Source organism: Typopeltis vanoorti, chromosome 11, assembly GCF_054136105.1.
Source record: "Typopeltis vanoorti isolate ZY-2024b chromosome 11, IOZ_Tvanoo_1.0, whole genome shotgun sequence".
Classification (NCBI taxonomy): domain Eukaryota; kingdom Metazoa; phylum Arthropoda; class Arachnida; order Uropygi; family Thelyphonidae; genus Typopeltis; species Typopeltis vanoorti.
In genome coordinates this window covers 107,548,291-107,569,320 of record NC_143559.1, presented here as the reverse complement: position 1 = coordinate 107,569,320, position 21,030 = coordinate 107,548,291, and the positions used below count along the sequence as shown (strand labels likewise).

Here is a 21,030-nt window from a genome sequence, read left to right as displayed (position 1 = left end):
CTCATATGACAAGGGGCCAAGAGAGAAGCTATTCAATACGCTACAGTTATATGATGTCAATGCGACATCATATCAAGCAATACTTAGTCTTATTTGAGTTGTAAGGCAGCAGTTAAAATTGAAGGAAGTACAGGAAGATGGTTTAATGTTAAATCTTGGTGAGTCAAGGATGTACATTATCCCCACTGTTATTCATTATCTATATGGATCACATTATGAAGGAAAGTGGTATTAAACACGATATCAAAATTGGAGATGTTAATGTCAACTCTGTGCTTTACAGACGATGTTATAGTTATCAACAAATCTGCTATGAGTCTGGAAGATTCCTTGACTAAATTGAATAACTGTTGTAATAGATATGGTATGAAGGTCAGCATCAAAAAGACAAAGACAATGAAAATAGGCAGAATCGTTGAAAATGTCAACTGCATTGTGAACGGACCTGTGGAACAAGTAAAACATTTCAGCTACTTAGGCACGATGTTTAGTGAAGATAGTAAATTAAATATGGAAATAGACAACAGAATTAATAAACCTGGTATAGTAGGAAGTCAATTGAATAAATTCATATGGAATAAGAGAGAAATTATTCGGAACACAAAATTAGCTGTATACAAGACAGTGTTCAAACTCTTTTAAATAACGAAACCTAGCAAATTTGTTTCTAGAACACCTTGAGGAAAAAATATTCACTTTTGAACCCAAACCAAAAATTTGGCTAAGATATGTCGATGACGTATTTGCAGTATGGAATCATCCCGAACCTGAATTACAACTGTTCTAGATAAAATTAACCTTCTTCATCATCGCATCAACTTTATGTTAGAAAAAGAATCTCCACAGGGTATCTCTTTTTTGAATTACACATCAAAAGAAAAGAAGACGGTTCCATCGCCACTTCCGTCTTTCGCAAGCCTACATTCTCAGGTCTCTACATTCACAATTCTTCTGCTCATCACCCATCTCAGAAATCTGGCATTATTAAATCACTAGTTTCCAGAGCACACAAATTCTGCTCCTCTGAAGAATCTTTAAACCAGGGATTAGAAGTTATCAAAAATACAGCCATCCTAAATGGATATAATCCCAAAAACAACTCAAAAAATCATCAGTCACTTCTGCATACATCAAACCAGACAGGAAGAAGTACATAGGATTCCCATACCTTACGTTAAAGGCATCTCAGAACGTCTTTCTAAAATTATGAAGAAATACAATTTTGCCACTGCTTACAAACCTATCAACCAAATTTACAACTTATTACCTTCTCCTAAGGACAAATTCTCATCCTTGATGTTACCTGGTGTTTATGAGATTCCATGCTCATGCAAATTATCTTACTTTGGACAGACAGGTAGGTCTGTTCAGAAACGCATCTCGGAACATCAAGACCACATTCGTCTTCTTAAACCGCAGAAATCTGGCCTCTCTCAACACGGAATTGAAAATTCAAACCATAGGATCCATTGGGAAAAGGCTAAACTTTTACACAGATCTTTATTTAAACATGAACGTTTATACAAAGAAAGTTCTGAAGCCCTACTACACAGACCAAACCTAAACCGCAACGACGTTCTTACTATTCCTAAATTATGGGAAATTATCATACAAAACTGTGTTAAATAATTAACGTTTTTTTTACTACTTTAGCACGTTATGCACGTTTTCATGAGATTCTATTGTAATCATGCACCCTAACTGTATGTCATTCCTAATTTTTGTTTAAATACTGTACTGATGATGTCCTAAGATACTTACGATGAAATATTTACAATTAAATAATTTTCACTGTGGTTTATACGTGTGTTTCTTCTAATTAGTGTTCAAACTCATTTTAACTTATGGATCTGAGAGCTGGGTCAGAAGTAAAACACCTGACTAAAGACTATAGATCACAGATATGAGAATCCTGAGAAAAATTAGAGTCGTGAACAGATGGCAACAATGGCAATATCATATTAAAAACGAGGATATTAGTAAAGAAACTGACATTGTCAGCATCCAAAAATGCATTAGCATTTTTGGATGATGACATCCTGCTGACATTTTGGATGCTGACCATACCACCTGAGATTAGCTCTCAGGTGGTATGGTCATTTAAACAGAATGGGCGAGGAAAGATTAGCAAAACAAGTGTTCTCTGTCTGGTTGGAAGGAAAACGACCCAGAGGAAGACTAAGATATAGGTGGATTGATACGGTACAAAGTGCCTTAAACGATAGAAATATCAGATCTGATAATATTGGAGTCTTGACAAGTAACAGACTGATCATGAGGAAAATTGTAGATAAGAAGTTAGTAACGATGTAAATTTTTCATGTAGATGATGATCTTTCTTTTAAAGAAATAAAAGAAATCTTATAGACGTGGACTTGTCTATAAGATTCCCTTACCAACTTATATGCTTCTTCATATCTTCTCTCTTTCCTCTATTACTCAAACTCTGAAGAACACATTACATCAGTCTCTTTTCATGTGCCCAATTCATAGACTGGCTATCATCTAGTACCCTCAACTGGATTTTTTGAGCTATTTTCTCAGAACTCAAGTGACGATATCTGGCCATAAGTTAAGATACAGTCTTATTATAACCTTGTCAAGTGGAAGAATAACTTCCTTATTCCTACACATCACTGTTTTCATCAACACTGAAGTTATCAAACATGATAACTACCTTAGACAATTTAACTTACAATTATCATCACCCCAAGCTTCACAGACTACTTCAGCAATTACTATTAATAGCGCACAGTGTCAATTTCTTCAGATCAGTCTGCAATCATGCATGTTTTGAAATTCAAGCTGAATAACAGGTCAGAGGAACTGGTTCAGCATCCCTTCACATTCCTTCAGCACCCAAGCTGACATCCCATCCAATCTTACAGCTGTGTTTGAAATAAGCTCTTGCAATACCTTTAATATCTCTAACTTATCTACATATATTTTTTTATCTAGTTAAATTTCAGCATCCAGATAGCTAATGGGATCTGCATGGTATGTACCTTACTAAAGTGAATATTTTAACAATGTAGCTTTTTCTAAAGCATTTGACACCTTTCTGCATTTAAATAAGATTATTCTTTTATGGTGATTGTTTCTTTTACTTGATAGCATTACTATTCTCTTGGATTTCCCCTTGGCGTGTTGGCTAGCTTCATAATCTGATTACACATTCCTCACCATAGCCATTACTTTCCTAGCCAGCTCTTTATCCCATAACATACCATAAGATCCACAACATTTTCTTTTTTTTATGCAACTCCTGCTTTAAATTGTTAGTTATCCATTTAACTCTCATGTAATTTATTCTTCTAAGTCTAGGGATATAGTCAGATATAGCTTCCCATGTACTGCTGATTGATTCCTGTAGCATAGGATTTTCCATGTCAAGGCACTGTTTCAAGCTATCTTCTCAGTCTATCACAATCACCTGCTTTATAGTTCTACATACATCCTTTGGAATGCAAAGCTTAGGATTATGTAAGACATTAGGATTATGGAATATATATCATGAGAAGACATCAAAAGTATGTGGACTGCAGACACTGGTAAACAGGAGAGATATGATAAAATCTATAAACTCTCAAAAAGGTGTTATGGGATACTGACTGTGGAATTTTTTATTATAAAGAAAGTGATGGTGGGGTGGGAAAAGAAATCCTTGGAGGTTGAGTTTGTGTGCAGTTAAAAACAGGGTGAGGGCTAGATTTTTCTCTCACAGAACAGTGAATGGAACGATTTGACTGGTGAAGTGGTGAATGTATCTGGTGAGAATGTATGACGGTGTTGATGATGATAATGCAATCAATCTGCACTTGTAGTCAACGCGTGTTATGATAAACTGGATATCAATGCTAGATAAAGGTAAATAATTCATTATGACAAATCTCCCACTATAATAAGCCTTTCATTTGGTTCCTACAAGTTTGTTAATGAGAGTAAACTGCATTAATATCAATATTTGTAACAGTTATATATTAATAACATCTCTGTTTCATTTTCAAAAAATACAAAAATTACCTTATTTAGCACTTTCAGATCTTCAAGAATATCATTTTCATCTAATAGATAATTCAGCTGGGATACATAACGTTAAAGGTATAGAATATTACAACAAAGAGCAGTTAAACATAGAAAATAAAAATAATGAAGACAAAGAGAATCTTTTGAATGTCTGACCATATTCTGTTGCTAATTTCATTAACAACAATTTGTGCTTATATCATACTTATATTATGAATTGAGAAGGAGAGTGATAAGCACATGGGAAGATTGTATAGACGGCATGTGGTTGTGTGAAACGATTCTAAATGAGAGAAAGAGTTGTATCAACAGGATTCTTGTATCACCAAAAGTTGGCATTAAACAATTATGGAGACTGTTGAAGGATGAAGTGACATAATTAACATATGTGTGAGTGACTTCAAAAGTGAAAATGTGCATAACCTAGGGATGGTGGTACAAAGATGTGTATCGGGGGGGGGGGGGGACTGAACAAACACTAAGAGATTAGATATTTCTTTTCTCAACAATGACAAGTGTTGCAGGAAGCAAAGGGACAACAGAGATGAACGTTGGCAAGTAAGTGAGAAGAACAGAATGGATAATAATGGAAATAAAGATACATGTTAGTCTGAGGATCAACTGTTATTCTTGTTCATCAATGCCTGAGGTATCAGGAATTAATGGGTCTTAGTGAAATCGATCAAGAATTACTGGCATAAATAATATGCCTAATTGAAAGGGGAGCATATCACCAAAAGTTGGTGATATGCTCATAAGTTGGAGGTTAGACACTAGAGGGCTATATAGTGTGTAGTGTCTGAGGATAGCTCCTGACCAGATAAGTGATATTTTGAGTAAAATTTGCTGAATTTGCATAGTATTTACATGGTATTGTTCACTTTTAGTATTTTAACGTGTCTGGGTGATTTTTGTGTGTTTTTTGAGCATTTTAATAGTAAATTGATAGATCGATTATCTGTGCACATGGCTCCCATAAAGAGAAATACAAAGATGGCATCCAGGTCGCCATATTTGTCTGAAAATCTTAACTTAAAAGACTTGATTCAGTGTACCATTTGCGAAATATATGCATAGAGGAGAGCGGTTGGAGTCTGGTTAAACAATGATTGTGGAGTGAATGTGTGCAAAAAAGTGTAAAGAATGTGAGGATTTACAGGTGTTTCAGGTCGTGTGAGTGATAACATTGTCAAAAGTGAGAATCTAGATAACAGCGATATTCGAGGTGTGAATGAGGATATTTGCAAGTAGTACCTGATAGCTGTGAGAGTGGCATTGTAAGAGAGAATGAAGTTAAGCATACAGAACGATTGAATGAATCATTGGAAAATAAAAATGATGACACTGACGCAATGAGTGAAATAGCTATATTATGCAGAGCGATACATGGAGTAAACCAGCAACTGGAACGTTGACAAAAATCTTTAACAAGCGTACCGACTAATAATCGGCAAAAGTATGATAGAAAAAATAAGGGAATGATAGTGAGTGTAAACAAAATGAAAGAGCATGTATTGTATGGAGATTCCCTAGTAAGAGGTGTGTTAGTTGAGAGTTTAACAAAATCGTACCAACCCGGTGCGACTGTAAAGAATGTAAATGAGTCAATTAGAATGCAAAAACAGCAGGTGAAGGAACTGATAGTGGTAATGGGTACAAATGATTTGAAAGGAAACAAAAAGGCTATGAGTGAGGATGTGAAGAAACTGCTTGAGGTAGCAAAAGAAAAGAGTGAGAGAGTTAGGATGGTGAGTTTGTTGCCACGGCATGATAGTGAAGAGTATAGGAGGAGGGCATTAATTGCTAATGAATTTATGCATGAATTATGTTTGATGAGTGGTGTGGAATTTGTGGATGTGTGGAATGAGTTCGATATATTGAGCTCTGATAAGACCCCATCTGGACTACTGTGCCCAGATATGGATGCCAGGGTTTCTTCTTGATGGGGAGGAGGTGGAGAAGATCCAGAGACGAGCGACCAAGATGGCGACAGGTCTGTGGAATGAACCATTGAGAACAGATTGAAGATTTGTGGGTTGCAAAAATTGGTTGATATGCGGAAAAGGGGTGATATGATTGAGACATTCAAATTACTGAAGGGTTTCTATAAGATTAATCCAGAAGATATTTTTGAGAATAGGGCTGGTGGTGGGAGGACTAGGGACCATACATGGAAGCGGGGCAAAAATGTGGTTAACAGGGGTGTTAAAGCTAGCTTCTTTACTTGGAGAGTGGTAAATGAGTGGAATAAGCTGCCAGAGTCTGTTGTGGGTGCTATGACCGTGAATGAGTTTAAGGCGAGGTATGATAGATACACTGTGTGAAAGACGAATAGCTGTTCTTGACATGATGTTAGGGCCTCCCTCGATGAGTCTGTCAACTCCTTGGAGTTGCCCGTAATAATAATAATATGTTTAGAAAACAGAATATGATGCATACAGTATTTTCAGGGAAGATAGAGATTACAGAAGGAGGCAATGGGATGAGAATAGTGGAAGAACAAAGTCTGCCATAGATGAATATTAAAGAAAAGGACTACATTAATGGATTGGAGGCTGTTTAGTGTGATGTCGAGGTACAAAAATCAAAATATATGAAAAATGCTGTATACAGGTACAGGGATAGAGAGGAAGATGGAAGTGAAATATACTGACAAACACAATAAGCACAACAAAAGAATTATTATAAAATATTTCAGTTATGGGTATATAAATCAGAAAGAGAAACCAGTGTGTGAAAATAAGAAAGGGAATTAATGAAGTTGCTAAGGGATAATTATCTTTGATAGCATGAGACAAAAGGACATCTTGTGGATCAAGGATATATTGGATTTTATGTTACCATCAAAGTCCATTGAACCATGTAATCCTGATGTAGAGACATCCAGTTCTGATGGGGAAAGTAACCAGGCACATGTAGAATTCTATTGGGAAGGTTACATATAAAATTGCATAGAAGGGAGTTATAAACTTGGAAGGAATCTTGATACATCCTCATGACGTGAGGAACTACAAGGGGGGGGGGGGAGTTAAACATTTCAAGGGTGACTGAAAAGAGTGGCATTGGAATGCACAACTCAAGTCAGAATTAATCAGGTTAAGATAAATGCCATTGCTGAGCAAGAACCACATAAGATAATGTGGAGGGAATAGAGATAGAAAGGCACATTTCCAGTGCAACATGCAAGTTAGAAGAGGAATAAATAAAATCAGATATGAAACGATACTGTAGAAACCTAACGTAGATATACTCATTAAAACACTTTGCAAATATATGGCTATTTATTTCTCTTTGCTTGTTAGAAAACTTCTATTGCACAAAATATTCAATCATCATGTGCATGTGACTAAAAATGGCTGCATCACCCATGAAAAGAACTGTATCAAGAAGTGTTATTTTAATTTCTTTCCTTCCATTAATGACATTAAGGAATGATTCCAACTATTCCAAGATGTCTTTTTATAGCCAGACACAACTGCAGCTTTAAGCAAGAAATTACAGACCTGGAAAGCAGAACACATTTCAGAATAATATCATCATCAAACTCCTGATACGTATAATCAAGGAGTGTACCGGATACTATGATAGTCCAACATGAAAAGTTGATGTTAATACTAACTTCCTATCAGCAATTTTCTACAAATCCATATCTGTCAGAACTCCCGTACTATCAGATGTTATACAGGGTGTCCCAAAATTCTTGCAAGATTTAAATTTAGCGCCATTTGGGCGGTAAAGTGTTGCCAACGAGAAAAAAAAGACAGCGTGACAGCTGACAGTTCAGGGTTATAAAAAATGGAGCACTACACGAAAGAACAACGCATTTTCATTGTTGAGCAATATTTTAAAAATAATGAAGGTTTGGCAGCTACAGTTCGCAATTTTCGTACAAAATATGGTCGGAATAGTGATTTAACTTCATCAACTGTGAAAAGATTACTTAAAAAATTCAAGGAAACTGGATCAATTAGTGATCTTATACACTCTGGCCATCCTGAAACAAGTCGTTCAACAGAAAACATCGAAGCAGTTCGTGAGAGTATTGCTGAGAGTCCTGGAACATCAATTCGGCACCGTGGTCTTGAATTGGGCATTTCGAGAAGCTCTCTACAGCGTATTCTCACAAAGGATTTGCATCTTTATGCTTACAAAGTTCAATTGACTCAAGAACTGACGCCTACTGACCACACACACAGCGAAGAGAGTTCGTTGAATGGATTATGGAACAACAACAAGTGGATGCTTATTTTTCGAATAAAATCATCTTCAGAGATGAGGTTCATTTTCATCTTGATGGCTTCGTTAATCGACAAAATTGTCGTACTTGGGGTTCAGAAAATCCACGAGTGATTGTTGAGAAACAAATGCACACACAACATGTCACTGTTTGGTGCGGATTTTGGGCTGGAGGCATCATCGGTCCATTGTTCTTCGAAGAAGCTGGTAAGGCAATAACAGTTAATGGTGCTCGCTATCGCGACATGATAATCCAGTTCTTTATGCCTAAATTGCAAGATATGGATGTGGACGACATGTGGTTTCAACAATATGGTGCCACACAGCTCGAGAAACAATTCAATTACTGCATGAGTCATTTCCTAGTCGTGTAATTTTCCGTTTTGGTGATCAGAATTGGCCACCCAGATCATGTGACTTAACACCGTTGGACTTTTTTCTTTAAGATTTTTTGAAGTCTAAGGTTTATGCCAACAAGCCCACGACCACCCATGCCATGAAGGTGGAAATTGAGTGCCGTATCAACGAAATTCAGCCACATTTATGCAAAACGATGATGGAAAATTTCGACAAAAGAGTGCGTATGTGCCAGCAAAGCCGTGGAGGCCATTTACCCGATATGCCATTCCATGCATAATCCTATACTGTATACTTTATGAATCAATAAGAAATTGCAATTTTTAATTAAAAACCTGTGTTTTCTATCAAAATTATTTCTTGTGTGAATTTTGGGACACCCTGTATTATGGCCTTCTAAAGCACTTTAAAATGCACCTATCAGCCTAGACCCACTCAGTTCCTCTGGTCTTTTTTCCTAAAATAATGGCACCAAGCAACTGTTTGCTAATCATTTCTCTCCTGTTCTGTTTAATGATCATATCAGCTGATATCAGTTTTACTACCACATTCCCGAATGCTAACAATGTCAAGTTTCTTAACCAATATCTTCATTTTAAAAAATAATTCTGCCATTGAAGCCACTGTTCTAATTTTTTTTTTTTTTTTTTGATTAAGTTTTATTTCTAACCAAACTCTGAGACCTTTGAGCTAAAATTGCTTTGAATTCTATCTTGTATATAGCTAGTTCAGTGTTCTGACTACTTTCTCACTTATTCCATATAAATTTACTCATTTGAACTGAACTATATCAGATTTGGTTATTCTAGCATCTATTATACTTCTATATTTCATTTACAATCATCACTAAAAATTGCCTTAGGTAGTTAAAATGTTTTACCTGTTCTACAGGTTTGTCATTCAGAATGCAGATGAAGTTTTCATTGTTCCTGCTTATTTTCATGGTATGTTTTTTTTTTATTGATAATTCTCATACAAAATTTGTTACAGCAGTTAATTCAATTTAGTTAAGGAATACTACAGATCTGTACTGGATTTATTAGAGAGCATAAATACAGATCTGCATAAAGTAAAGAGCTGAGATTAACATTTCCAATTTTAATATGAGGTTTAATGTCCCTTTTCTTCATAATGTGATTATACAAATGAAGACAAACATTGGAGAAAACCAGTGAACCTGCCCATATCCTTGTTTAACCATGGAATTTAATTTATGATGTTTATTCCATGTCCTGAACAAAAATTCAGTAGACACTTTATCAACCATTATTATTAGCTTGGCTTTGTTCTCCAAACATTCTCAATACATTTCTATGCTTGGTATTAACTTCTTACTCTGCTTTTTAAATCTCCAACAATCACCAATTTTACCTTTCGTTATGTTAGGCCTTCTCTAATGATTTAAACAATTATTATTATTAAGAGAGACCTCCAGAGAGTTAGGGACTAATCAAGGGAGGCCACATACTACAAGCACCAGCTATCATACTTATTTTTGAATTCATTCACACTGCTTGCACTCACAACATCCAATGGCAATCCATTCCAATCACACACCACCCTATGAGAGAAAAATCTAGCTCTCATCCCAGTTTTAGTGTCATTCATTATCAGCTTCCAAGGAAGCCCTCTTGTCCTTTCCCCACCCTCCATAAATTGAAATCCTGTATGAACCTTTCAGAAGTTTGTAAGTCTCAATCATATCGCCCCTCTCTCCTGTTTGCTAGTGTCTGCAGTCTACAAATTCTCAATCTGTCTTCAGTCCATAATCCTGATATCGTTTTTAACACTCTCCTTTGCACTCTCTCCAATAGATCAGAATCACAACAGAAACCAGGAGATCAGAACTGCACACAATAGTCCAAGTGAGGTGTTATCAAGGCCTTGTAAAGAGGCAAAATGACATCCTTATCTTTAGATGTGAACGTTCATTTCAGCATTGCAATTATCTTTTGAGTTCTATTTGCAATCTTTGAATAACACTCAAAGATCCCTAGCCTCATCAGTTTCTTCAAGCATAATCCCACCAATATAATATGACACTGGATATCTAATCATGCCAAAGTGCATAACTTTACATTTACTGACATTGAATTGACATCCATTTTCCTATAAACACAATTACAGCGTATTCCAATCATTCTGCAAGTACTGCATATCAACAGCACACCTGATTTCCCCACCACTCTTTCTATCATCAGCAAATAGTTGTATGTCACATGTCAAATCCTTCCCAATTCATGTACAAATTGAATAACAGTGGACCAAGCACTGTCCTTGTGGTATACCACTGGTTACCTTAAATCTTGAAGACTCACATCCCCCATATACCACTTTTTTTGATATCTGTCAGTCAGCCATCCTCTTATCCATGCTAATATTCTATAATCCAAACCCATAGTCTCCAATTTATGCAACAGTCTACCATGCTGTATTCTGTCAAAAGCCTTAGCAAAATCCAAAAGTATCATTGTATATCCATTCCCCTTGTCTAGCTCAATAGTAACATTGTTATAGAATATGAGCAAGTTGCTAAAACATGACTTTCCTTTTTAAACCCATGTTGCTCATTGCAAAGTAGAGATTCACTATCAACCCATTGACAGTGAATCTCTGAATGTCAACCCATGCGAGCCTTAACCAATTTTTCCAAAATCTTCACCACCATACATTCTTTCCATTCCTGCAGAATCTTCCCTGTTCTGAGACTCATGTTAAACAGCCTGGTCAAAGGAATAGCCAGTTCAGCTGAACACTCTTTTAGCAGGCATGCTGACATCCCATCAGTCTCTATTGCTGAATTCTTATTCAGTTTGTACAACAGTTCTAATACCTCATCCTCAAACACCTGAGTTTCTTCATCCAGTGAAGAGGTAGCAGTGAGCTCGATGTCGCATACACCAGGTTGATAGCTTTTAACAAAATGGACACTCATTAGATGAACAACTTCTTCTACATCTGTAGCCCTCAGGCCATTTGCATTTAGAAGAGTTATTCTTTCATATTCATTCTTTTTTTTACTTGCAGCATATCAATAGAATTCTTGTGGATTGTCTTTAACATGCAGAGCCAGTTTCTTTTCATACTCAGACTTTGCTTTCAGTACAACAGTTGTGACTATTCTAGCCTGCTGCTTATAATTTTCATAATGCACATCATCCTTGTGCACAAGGTATTCCTTCCACATCATCCTTTTCTTATGAATCTCTTGCTTAATAAGATGACACATCCATTTGACTCCTACCCTACTTATTCTTTGAACTCTCGGAACACATTCTGATATTGCATTTTTTAAGTATTGTTTAAATGCTTCCCATCCACTGTCAGTATTCTTCCCATTCAGCAACCAATCTCATTCCACTGAACTAAGTATACTCCTCAGTTGGTCATAATTTCCTTCTTTGTAGTTCAGCATGTAACCTTTTCTGAATTGAACATTCATAAACTTAGTCATTTCCCAAGTGAATACTGCATGATCACTCTCACCAAACCAGAGGCAGAATAGTTGTCTTTAACTGAAATGTCCTCTGACACTATAATCAAATCTAATGCTCTTTGATCTCGAGTTCCTTCTGTCGCATGCTGCTTGAGGAAGTTGTCCCGCAACAGCTCAATAAATGCATTTTAATTCTTCTCATAAGATTCTACTGCTAACCAATCAATATTTGGATAATTGATGTCTCACATTATGATTACTCTTTTCATGCATTTCTTCATCACTAGCAACTGATCCACCAGGTATGTAACAACCCTGCTATGTAATTGATCTTGTTATATTCCACCTCACACCAGATGGCTTCAAACTCAATGTCACATGAAATACTGTTAGTAGTTGTACGTCAATCATAGGTCTCAACTCTAACTGGATTCAAGTCATCTGATACCATTAGCAGCACGCCCCTCCTCTCCTATCCTCTCTATCCTTCTTAAAAATAGTGTATCCTTTACACATGATACCAGTTAGTATGTCTGATTCTGACAACCAGGTCTCACTAATAACTACAGTCTGAGGTCCAGATATATTGACTAAGGCAACAAATTCTATCCCTTTGTTTCTGATACTCCTGACATTCGTGTACAGACATAATAATCTACCTGCATGTTCTTTTGTATACCCTTGTCTGCAGTCTGCATGACACAGTTGGACAACTTGCAGATCTCTATTCTTCTCTAGTGCCTTATACATATAGACACGTTTGCACATGTTTGATGGGTCTGAACTGGACAAACACAAAGGTCAAAATCGTTCTCTCCTTGTCAATATTTCCATGACAAAGCCCATTCCCGTCATTAACAGTTATATAATAGTGTCGCTCTTACACTCGCATTCCTGCCAAAAAGCCTCTATTTCTTGTTTCACAGAGCCTTCTTTGAGAACACAAGTCTCCTTGTCTAATTCTCCATTTTGATGCTTGGCCACATCACTATTTGAAATTGCCTGCCATTCAAGATTATCATCATGTTAGGGTTGAATACTATAGCTACCGTTTTATTTTAAATTATTATTTTCTTATTATTGCTTTATTACATATTATTATTGTTGTATGTATTAAATGTATGTATATATCATCATCATCATCAAATTCCTGCCATGTACCCTCAAGGGGTGAACAGGATATGACAGTACTACATGAAAAATTTACATCATTACTAACTTCCTATCTACAATTTTCCTCCAAATCAGTCTGTTACTTGTCAAGACTCCAACATTATCAGATCTTATATTTCTATCGTCTAAGGCACTTTGTACCATATCAATCCACCTATATCTTGGTCTTCCTCTGGGTCGTTTTCCTGCCAACCCATCAGAGAACACTTGTTTTCCTAATCTTTCCTCTCCCATTCTATTTAAGTGACCATACCACCTGAGATTAGCTCTGCTAATGCATTCCTGGATGCTGACAATGTCAGGTTCTCTCCTAATATCCTCATTTTTAATATGCTATTGCCATTGATGCCATCTGTTCACGCCTCTAATCTTTCTCAGGACTCTCATATCTGTGGTCTCTAGTCTTTGGTCAAGTGTTTTACTTCTGACCCAGCTCTCAGATCCAAGTTAAAACTGGTTTGAACACTGTCTTGTATACAGCTAATTTAGTGTTCCGACTAATTTCTCTCTTATTCCATATGAATTTATTCAATTGACTTCCCACCATACCAGCTTTGCTGATTCTGTTGTCTATTTCTATATTTAATTTACCATCTTCACTAAAAATCGTGCCTAAGTAGCTGAAATGTTTCACTTGTTCCACAGGTTCTCCATTCACAACACAGTTGACGTTTTCAATGATTCTACCTATTTTCATTGTCTTTGTCTTTTTATTACTGACCTTCATACCATGTCTATTACAACAGCTATTCAATTTAGTCAGGGAATCTTGCAGACTTGTAGCGGATTTATTTAGAAGTATAACATCATCCACATAAAGCAAAGAGCTGACATTAACATCTCCAATTTTGATATCAGGTTTAATACCACTTTCCTTCATAATGTGATCCATATAGATAATGAATAACAGAGGGGATAATGTACATCCTTGTCTCACACCAGATTTAACATTAAACCATCTTCCTGTACTTCCTTCAATTCTAACTGCTGACTTACAACTCAAATAAAGACTAAGTATTGCTTGATATAATGCCCCATTGACACCATATAACTGCAGCGTATTGAATAGCTTCTCTCTTGGCACCTTGTCATATGCCTTTTCCAAATCGACAAAACTTAAATACAGAACTTTGTTATATTCCCATGCTTTCTCGACTATTTGTCGTAAAGTGAAGATCTGATCCTGACAGCCTCTATTTGGCCTGAATCCAGCTTGTTCTTCACCAAGCTTTTCTTCCACAATTCTTCTCAACCGTTTCTCAAGTATACTTGCATAGATCTTGCCAGGAACACTCAGTAGGGAAATACCTCTATAATTCTCACATTCTGTTTTATTTCCCTTTTTATATATGGGTACTATGAGAGCTCTACTCCAATCGTCAGGAATTCGTCCCTCTGTCCAGGCTTTCTGAACTATGCAGTGCAGCCACTGTAAGACTTTTATACCACCATACTTCAGCATTTCTGGTCGAATATCATCTACTCCTGCTGCCTTTCCACATTTCAAGCCTTTGATGGCTTTTTCTACTTCAAGTATGGATATGTATTCCTGACTGCATGCCTGGTCAGTGTTTTTTATCACTGTGCTGTCATCACTGCTTGTTTCATTTAGCAGTTTTTCAAAGTAATTACTCCATACTTCAGGGATATCTTTTTCTCCTGTTTTCATGTCACCTTTATCATCTCTAACTCCTTTTACAGCACTCTTTCCTCCATTCCTAAGCTTCTTCAACAACCTCCAGAATATTTTGCCACCTTCTTGATATTTATTTTCTATATTCTTGCCAAAGTCTTCCCATGACTTTTGTTTAGCTAGTTTTACACACTGTTTAGCTTTCTTACATTTGTCTCTGTATTCTGAAAGAGTAAAAGCTGACTTATTTGCTAGGAATTTTTGATATGCTTTCTTCTTTTCCTTCACTGCCTCTTTAACTTCCTGTGTCCACCAGGGAGTTCTGATTTTTTTATCCTTGCACACAACCTCACCACATGCCTCTCTGGCAGAATCAATCAATGTCTTCTTCAGAGTTTGCCACTGAATCTCCAAGGTTTGATTCATGTTCTCAAACTCTTTCATTTTCTTTTCAATAATCTTTCTGTATTTTAGTCTACCATTCACATCTGAAAGCTGCTCAACTTTTATTCGCTTTAAAACTTTCTTGCATGTTATTCTTTTCAATATGAAATTCAATTTTATTCTGCTCAAGACTAAATAGTGATCACTTCCAATTTCAAATCCTCTATACACTCTGGTGTCTGCACCAGGGAGAGAACATCACTATCAACAATAACATAGTCAATGAGACGTTTCTTATTCCTAGCCTCTTCTCTCCATGTGAATTTGTGCACATTTTTATGTTGGAACATGGTGTTAATAATAACCAGTCCGTGTCCTGAGCAGAAATCCAACATATATTTGCCATTATTATTAGCTTTGCTCTTTTCTCCAAATTTTCCCAAAATATTTTTGTATGTATCACAATCATTTCCTACTCTGCTATTTAGATCCCCAACAAGGACCAACTTTTCCTTTTTCATTGTGTCAGTTGCTTTTTCTAAAGCGTCAAAAAATTCCTCCACTTCTACCTTAGTAGAACCTTCTGTGGGACCATAAGCACAAATAAGTCTCATTGTCCAGTTCTCCATCTCATATTTGCCCACATTACTCTACTTGAGACTGACTGCCATTCAAGAAGATTAGCCTCGTATTTTCTGTTGAATACTATGGCTACTCCTTCTTTTCCTTGATTGTCATTGCCTGAATATAACATTTTGTATTTATTGCTCAGAAAGATCTCACCAGTTTTGGTCTTTTTTGTTTCAGTCACCCCTATTATGTCGATCTGGTACTTATCTAATTCCTCAGCTAGCTGCATTTCTTTTCCATTCAGGCTTTTTACATTGATAGTACCGATCTTTAACTCTGGTGATGTTGAGTTGGGGTTTGTTTTCAGATTTGTTCCAGTAGCTGACTTTTCGCTGTTCACCCTGGTTCCCTGGCGAAAACAACGGGGGCCTTGTTTAACCGGGCAACGCCCCAGCCGGCATGAAATTTTGTCATGTTGTACCATCATTTTTTATTTTGGTTTAACCAATAAGAATACAATTTGGTCGGCTAAATCCCAAATTGCCAGCCCATCCTCGTTCGTTCAGTATCAAAGTAGATACCCAACAGGGTGCACCACGAGAAGGTGAGGATTGGACATTAGGTCAGAAGCCCTGGTCGGTTCTCCACATTCCTTTAACGGCTATGTGGAGGTCTCCTCTCAGTTATACAGCTTTGACCCTTAAGCACCCCGTATGTATATATTAATAATATTATTATTATTATAAATCATATTATTGTTTTATTTTTTTTTGGTAATACTAATTATGTTGATGTAGTACTTCTTTAATTCTTCTACTAGTTCCATTTCTTTTCCATTGATATGTGAATTTTGCTGATGCTGTGAGTTTGTTTCAAGAGTTGAATTTTTACTGATTTCCATGGTTTCTCCAATAAAAACAGCAGTAGCCTTGTTGAATCAAGCAAGTCCTCAGAAAGCAATTTGGATAAAAAAAATACTGTGTGCCTACATCTGCTGATTTAGCACTCTGTAATTTCTGGCTCTTTCTAAAGTTGAAATTGATAATGAAGGGAAAGTGTTTTGAAGAGATTAATTTATATTTGTATTCAAGTTAATAAATTTTCTTGAATTCTGACACTCACTGTACTTTTTGATATCACACCTTGTGTAGCACAAATTTTGAGGCTTAATTTGATGAACTTAGAAAATAATGAGAAAAATGGAACTTATGGTAATGATTTTAGACAACAGAAATCAAATTTGTATAATATTTATAGTACATTTCATTTTGTAAATGCTTATTGCTTATTGAAAATCAGCTTTTTATAATATTTTTTCTTAGAATTTTCTTGTGTGTGTGTCTCTCCATATACACAGTATGTGCAGGAGGAAGGTGAATGGACATAAGATGACTCCCAAAATTTCTTTTCAAAATATTTATTTTGTGCTACACTTGCTGTATAAGATGATCATAAATTTTACACTGAGTTGCCTAAATCACGGCAGGTATTTTCTTTGTTGTAATTTATAAATGATGTCTTCCCCTGTGAGAAGATTGGTAAAATTATTTGTTACATTTATACTGGCCTTTGGTTTCATATATTGCAATTCTACTATTTGCTTATTCTACTGAATACATTTATTAAATACAAATATTTATATATAAAATATATAGTAATGGTTCTGGTTCATGGTATTAGTTGTTGGACAGGAAGAATATCAACAGTGCATGGGAAGCATTTAAAAAATAATTAATTGATGCAATATCAGAATGTATCCCTAGAGTTCAAAGAATAAACAGGATAGGAGTTAAATAGATTTATAATCTTAAGCAAGAGATACATAAGACAAAGATGATGGGGAAGGAATGCGACATGCATAAGGATGATGTCAGTTATGAAAATTATAAGGAGCAGGCTAGAAGAGTCACAACTGTTGTTGTGGAAAGGTGTCTGAGTATAAAAAGAAACTAGCTATGCAAGCTAAAGCCAACCCAAAAGAATTCTATTATGCTGTAAGTAAAAGAAAGAATGAATATGAAAGAATACTCTACTGAATGCAGAAAGTGTGAGGGTGACAGATGCAAAAGAGATTGTTCAACTAATGAGTGCCCACTTTGCTAACAGCTATCAACCTGCTGTATGTAAAATTGTGCTCACTGCTATCTCTTATTAGATAGGAAGTTGAAGTTCAAGGGACATATAGCAATCTTTGCTATCAGTCCCTTGAATGTAATTGCAATGCTGAAACGAACCTTGATGTATAAACATAAGGAAGTCATTTTGTCTCTTTACAAGTCCTTGATAAGACTTAACTTGTACTATTGTGTGCAAGTCTGGTTTCCATGGTGATTCTGGTACAGTAGAGAGAGTGTTAAAAATGATAGAATTGTGGAATACTGATTATGAAAGCAGACTGTAGGCACCAGCAAACAGGAGAAAGAGGGAGTAATATGACTGAGACTTACAAACTTCTGAAAAGGTCATACAGGATTTCAGTAAATGGAATTTTTCATTTTATGGAGAGAGGGAAAAGGACTAGATAGCCTCATCTGAAGTTGAGAATGAATGCCATCAAAAGGGAGTGAAAACTAGATTTTACTCTTATACAGTGGTGCATGATTGGAATGGATTACCATTGTATGTTGTGTGTGTGCAAGTCATGTGAATGAATTCAAGCACAAGTATGACAATTGGTGCAGATAGTATGTGGTCCTTGATGTCCCTAGAGATCTCTCTTAATGATAATATATAAGTATATTAACAAGCTAATTAACATAACGTGCTGTACAAACAAAAGCTTATTAGAATGCAATACATGCATCTGACATAATACGCTACACAGTAAAAAAAAAAATTTAAAAAAATTAGCTAATCCATTTTATTCCCTTAGAGAGTAGGCGACTTCTGGAGACCGAGTGGGCAGTTCAATCGCCACTGGCAGCCAATCAGAAATAGCTCTCCCAAGGCTATCATTAATTTAAGCAGTTCACAGTGAAGAGACAGCTCAACAAGTGATTCCATCTCATGGTTCCTAACCCTAACACAATATTTTTAATGTCTGAAATCGTGGGGTTCTATGATCAGTTTTCTTGAGTTTACGGGATGATAAACCCGCTTGCCCATGACAGGGATTGACTAACTTGGGAACTTGTTGAAAAAAAAGGCTTAGAAAAAGTTTCTCTAGTCAGCAACTAGAATCAAAGTAATGACACTCTCTCTTTGGGTAGTTTAATGCTGAGGAGTGCAAACACCACTTCCACTGAGCTACACTGGTACATATATTAAATTTAATGCCACAGCTGAGCATGTTATGTTTTATTCTGAGGCACTCTTATTTATAATTAAGACTAAAATTTCAACAGTAACACACAAAATACATTTACTAATTGGCTTACTTAATTAGTAATTAAATATGATCAGTTTTTTAAATGTTCCAATTTAAAATAAGGGGACTGCAGAAATACAGAATTAATATATTTATTTACAATTTATTGAGTTAGGTTTAAATCAACTACAATTTATGAAAAATCCACTGATGGGCTACGATTTGGTAATATTCCCTCATATATTCAATAGTACTATGGACAAACATGAAAGAAACAAAGATTTGCCACTGTGTGAAAAAAGCAAAATCACTTCAGTAAGTCTCACAGACAAGAATTCATACTGACCATTTTTTTCTTTATTTCAGATAAGGACCAATGCAACAAACAGCTGTGGACTATACATATTTAAAAAAGAATGTTTCCAGATCAAGATTATGTTCAGAGGTTACGCTTTTTATCAATAACAAATAGTTTGAAATGTGGATCTCATGAGTTTTCTTCTTGGATGAAGTGCTAATGTTCAGTTAAATTGTATCATAGAGGGTGTGACCAGCAATTGTCTTAGGGTTATATGGATAATTAACTGAATATAAAATGTACCTATTCACAAAAGTAAATAAATCACTAGAATGGCAAGTGCAGTATGTGAAAGAGCTCAAAGAAAATATTTTTACTAGTCATTATAGGCTCTGATAGCTTATGAAATAATTTATTCTTAAGAAGTATTAAAATTTGGAATATGTATAGTGTGAATTAATTGGTCAGCTTTTACTTGTAAAAGGAGCCATTAATTTGCAATTTTGTTGAACTCAAATGAATGCATAAACCGCAGTGTTTCAAAGAATACAGTAAACGCTTACTGTAAAATCAGTAAACAGGGCAATAAAATAAGAGCAATTTGTCCACTATCAAAAGATGCCATTCGTCATAACTTGCTTCAATACTAAAACAATAACAAATACCAAAGGATATTAGGAGAAGTCTTTCTCCGTTTTTCTGGAATTGGCAATGGGTCATTTGGTCGTCGTCGTAATTTTCTGGTTGTCACCGGTTTCACTTCCATAGAATCTAATGGAACAACATGAACACTGTTATATGTGAATATATATATATTCATTAACAAATGTGTAACTATATCAGATCACTATATCAGTTTATAAGAAATTTTGTTATACTATCCACAACAACTTCAGCTAATGAAAATTGAAAATATGAAATTAAGTTTTATTATGCAATGATTTCTGTGAGGAAAGGTCAAATTACATTCTGATATTTATAGAAACTATTTTCTTACTTGAATAGTGTAAGACAACATATTTCACCATATTTTATTTCAATATCTTCACAACTAATGCACAAAAATTTAAAAATAAAAAAAATTAAAAATCAGATATCTGTTTTTATCTTTCTTTTCAACAATATTTTCTAAACTATTCCTGATGAGAGCCATAATCATAAAATCGTAAAATTTCTTCCCATGAATTCCTACAAAAGTCTGATATATATACATATTTATAACTATACTTATATCTCCCTTTACAAGGAATTTGTTAAAAAATAAAAAAGGAAATTAAATAAGTCATGATGCCATAAAAAGTTAATTTTGTATCATAATACAAAAATAGTGCTGGCCTGGTTGGCCGAGTGGTTAATGTATCCGCTCTCTGGCCAAAAAGCTGTGGGTTCAAATCCCACCGTGGGCATGGATATTTGTGATTGTCTGTGAAAATAGTAGTGGTTGGTGGTAGATGACGTTTGTGTAGTTGTAGCTCATTGTAGTTGGTAGGCTCAGTGGTGGAGACCGAGTTGTAGAGTAGGTGCCCTCCCTTGAGTCCTTGGGCTTCCCAGGAGGTGTCAAGTAATAATAATAATAATAAAAGTTGTCAGTATAAAAAGAAAGTTGAAAT

The 21,030-nt window shown here is 35.6% G+C and overlaps 1 protein-coding gene across 2 annotated transcripts in view; it reads right to left on the bottom strand.

Moving 5' to 3' along the window:
- LOC150101918 (sin3 histone deacetylase corepressor complex component SDS3-like) overlaps window positions 1-21,030 on the bottom strand; it is a 151,808-nt gene that overhangs the window by 70,312 nt on the left and 60,466 nt on the right. The window contains exons 5-6 of one of the 2 annotated variants that reach the window (XM_090400938.1): window positions 20,096-20,191; window positions 4,024-4,094 (exon numbers count right to left, since the gene is read on the bottom strand). In XM_090400938.1, the coding sequence (XP_090257064.1) occupies window positions 4,024-4,094; window positions 20,096-20,191 (167 nt within the window). The remainder of the gene's footprint in view (window positions 1-4,023; window positions 4,095-20,095; window positions 20,192-21,030) is intronic. The other variant, XM_090400939.1, reaches the window with a different exon arrangement.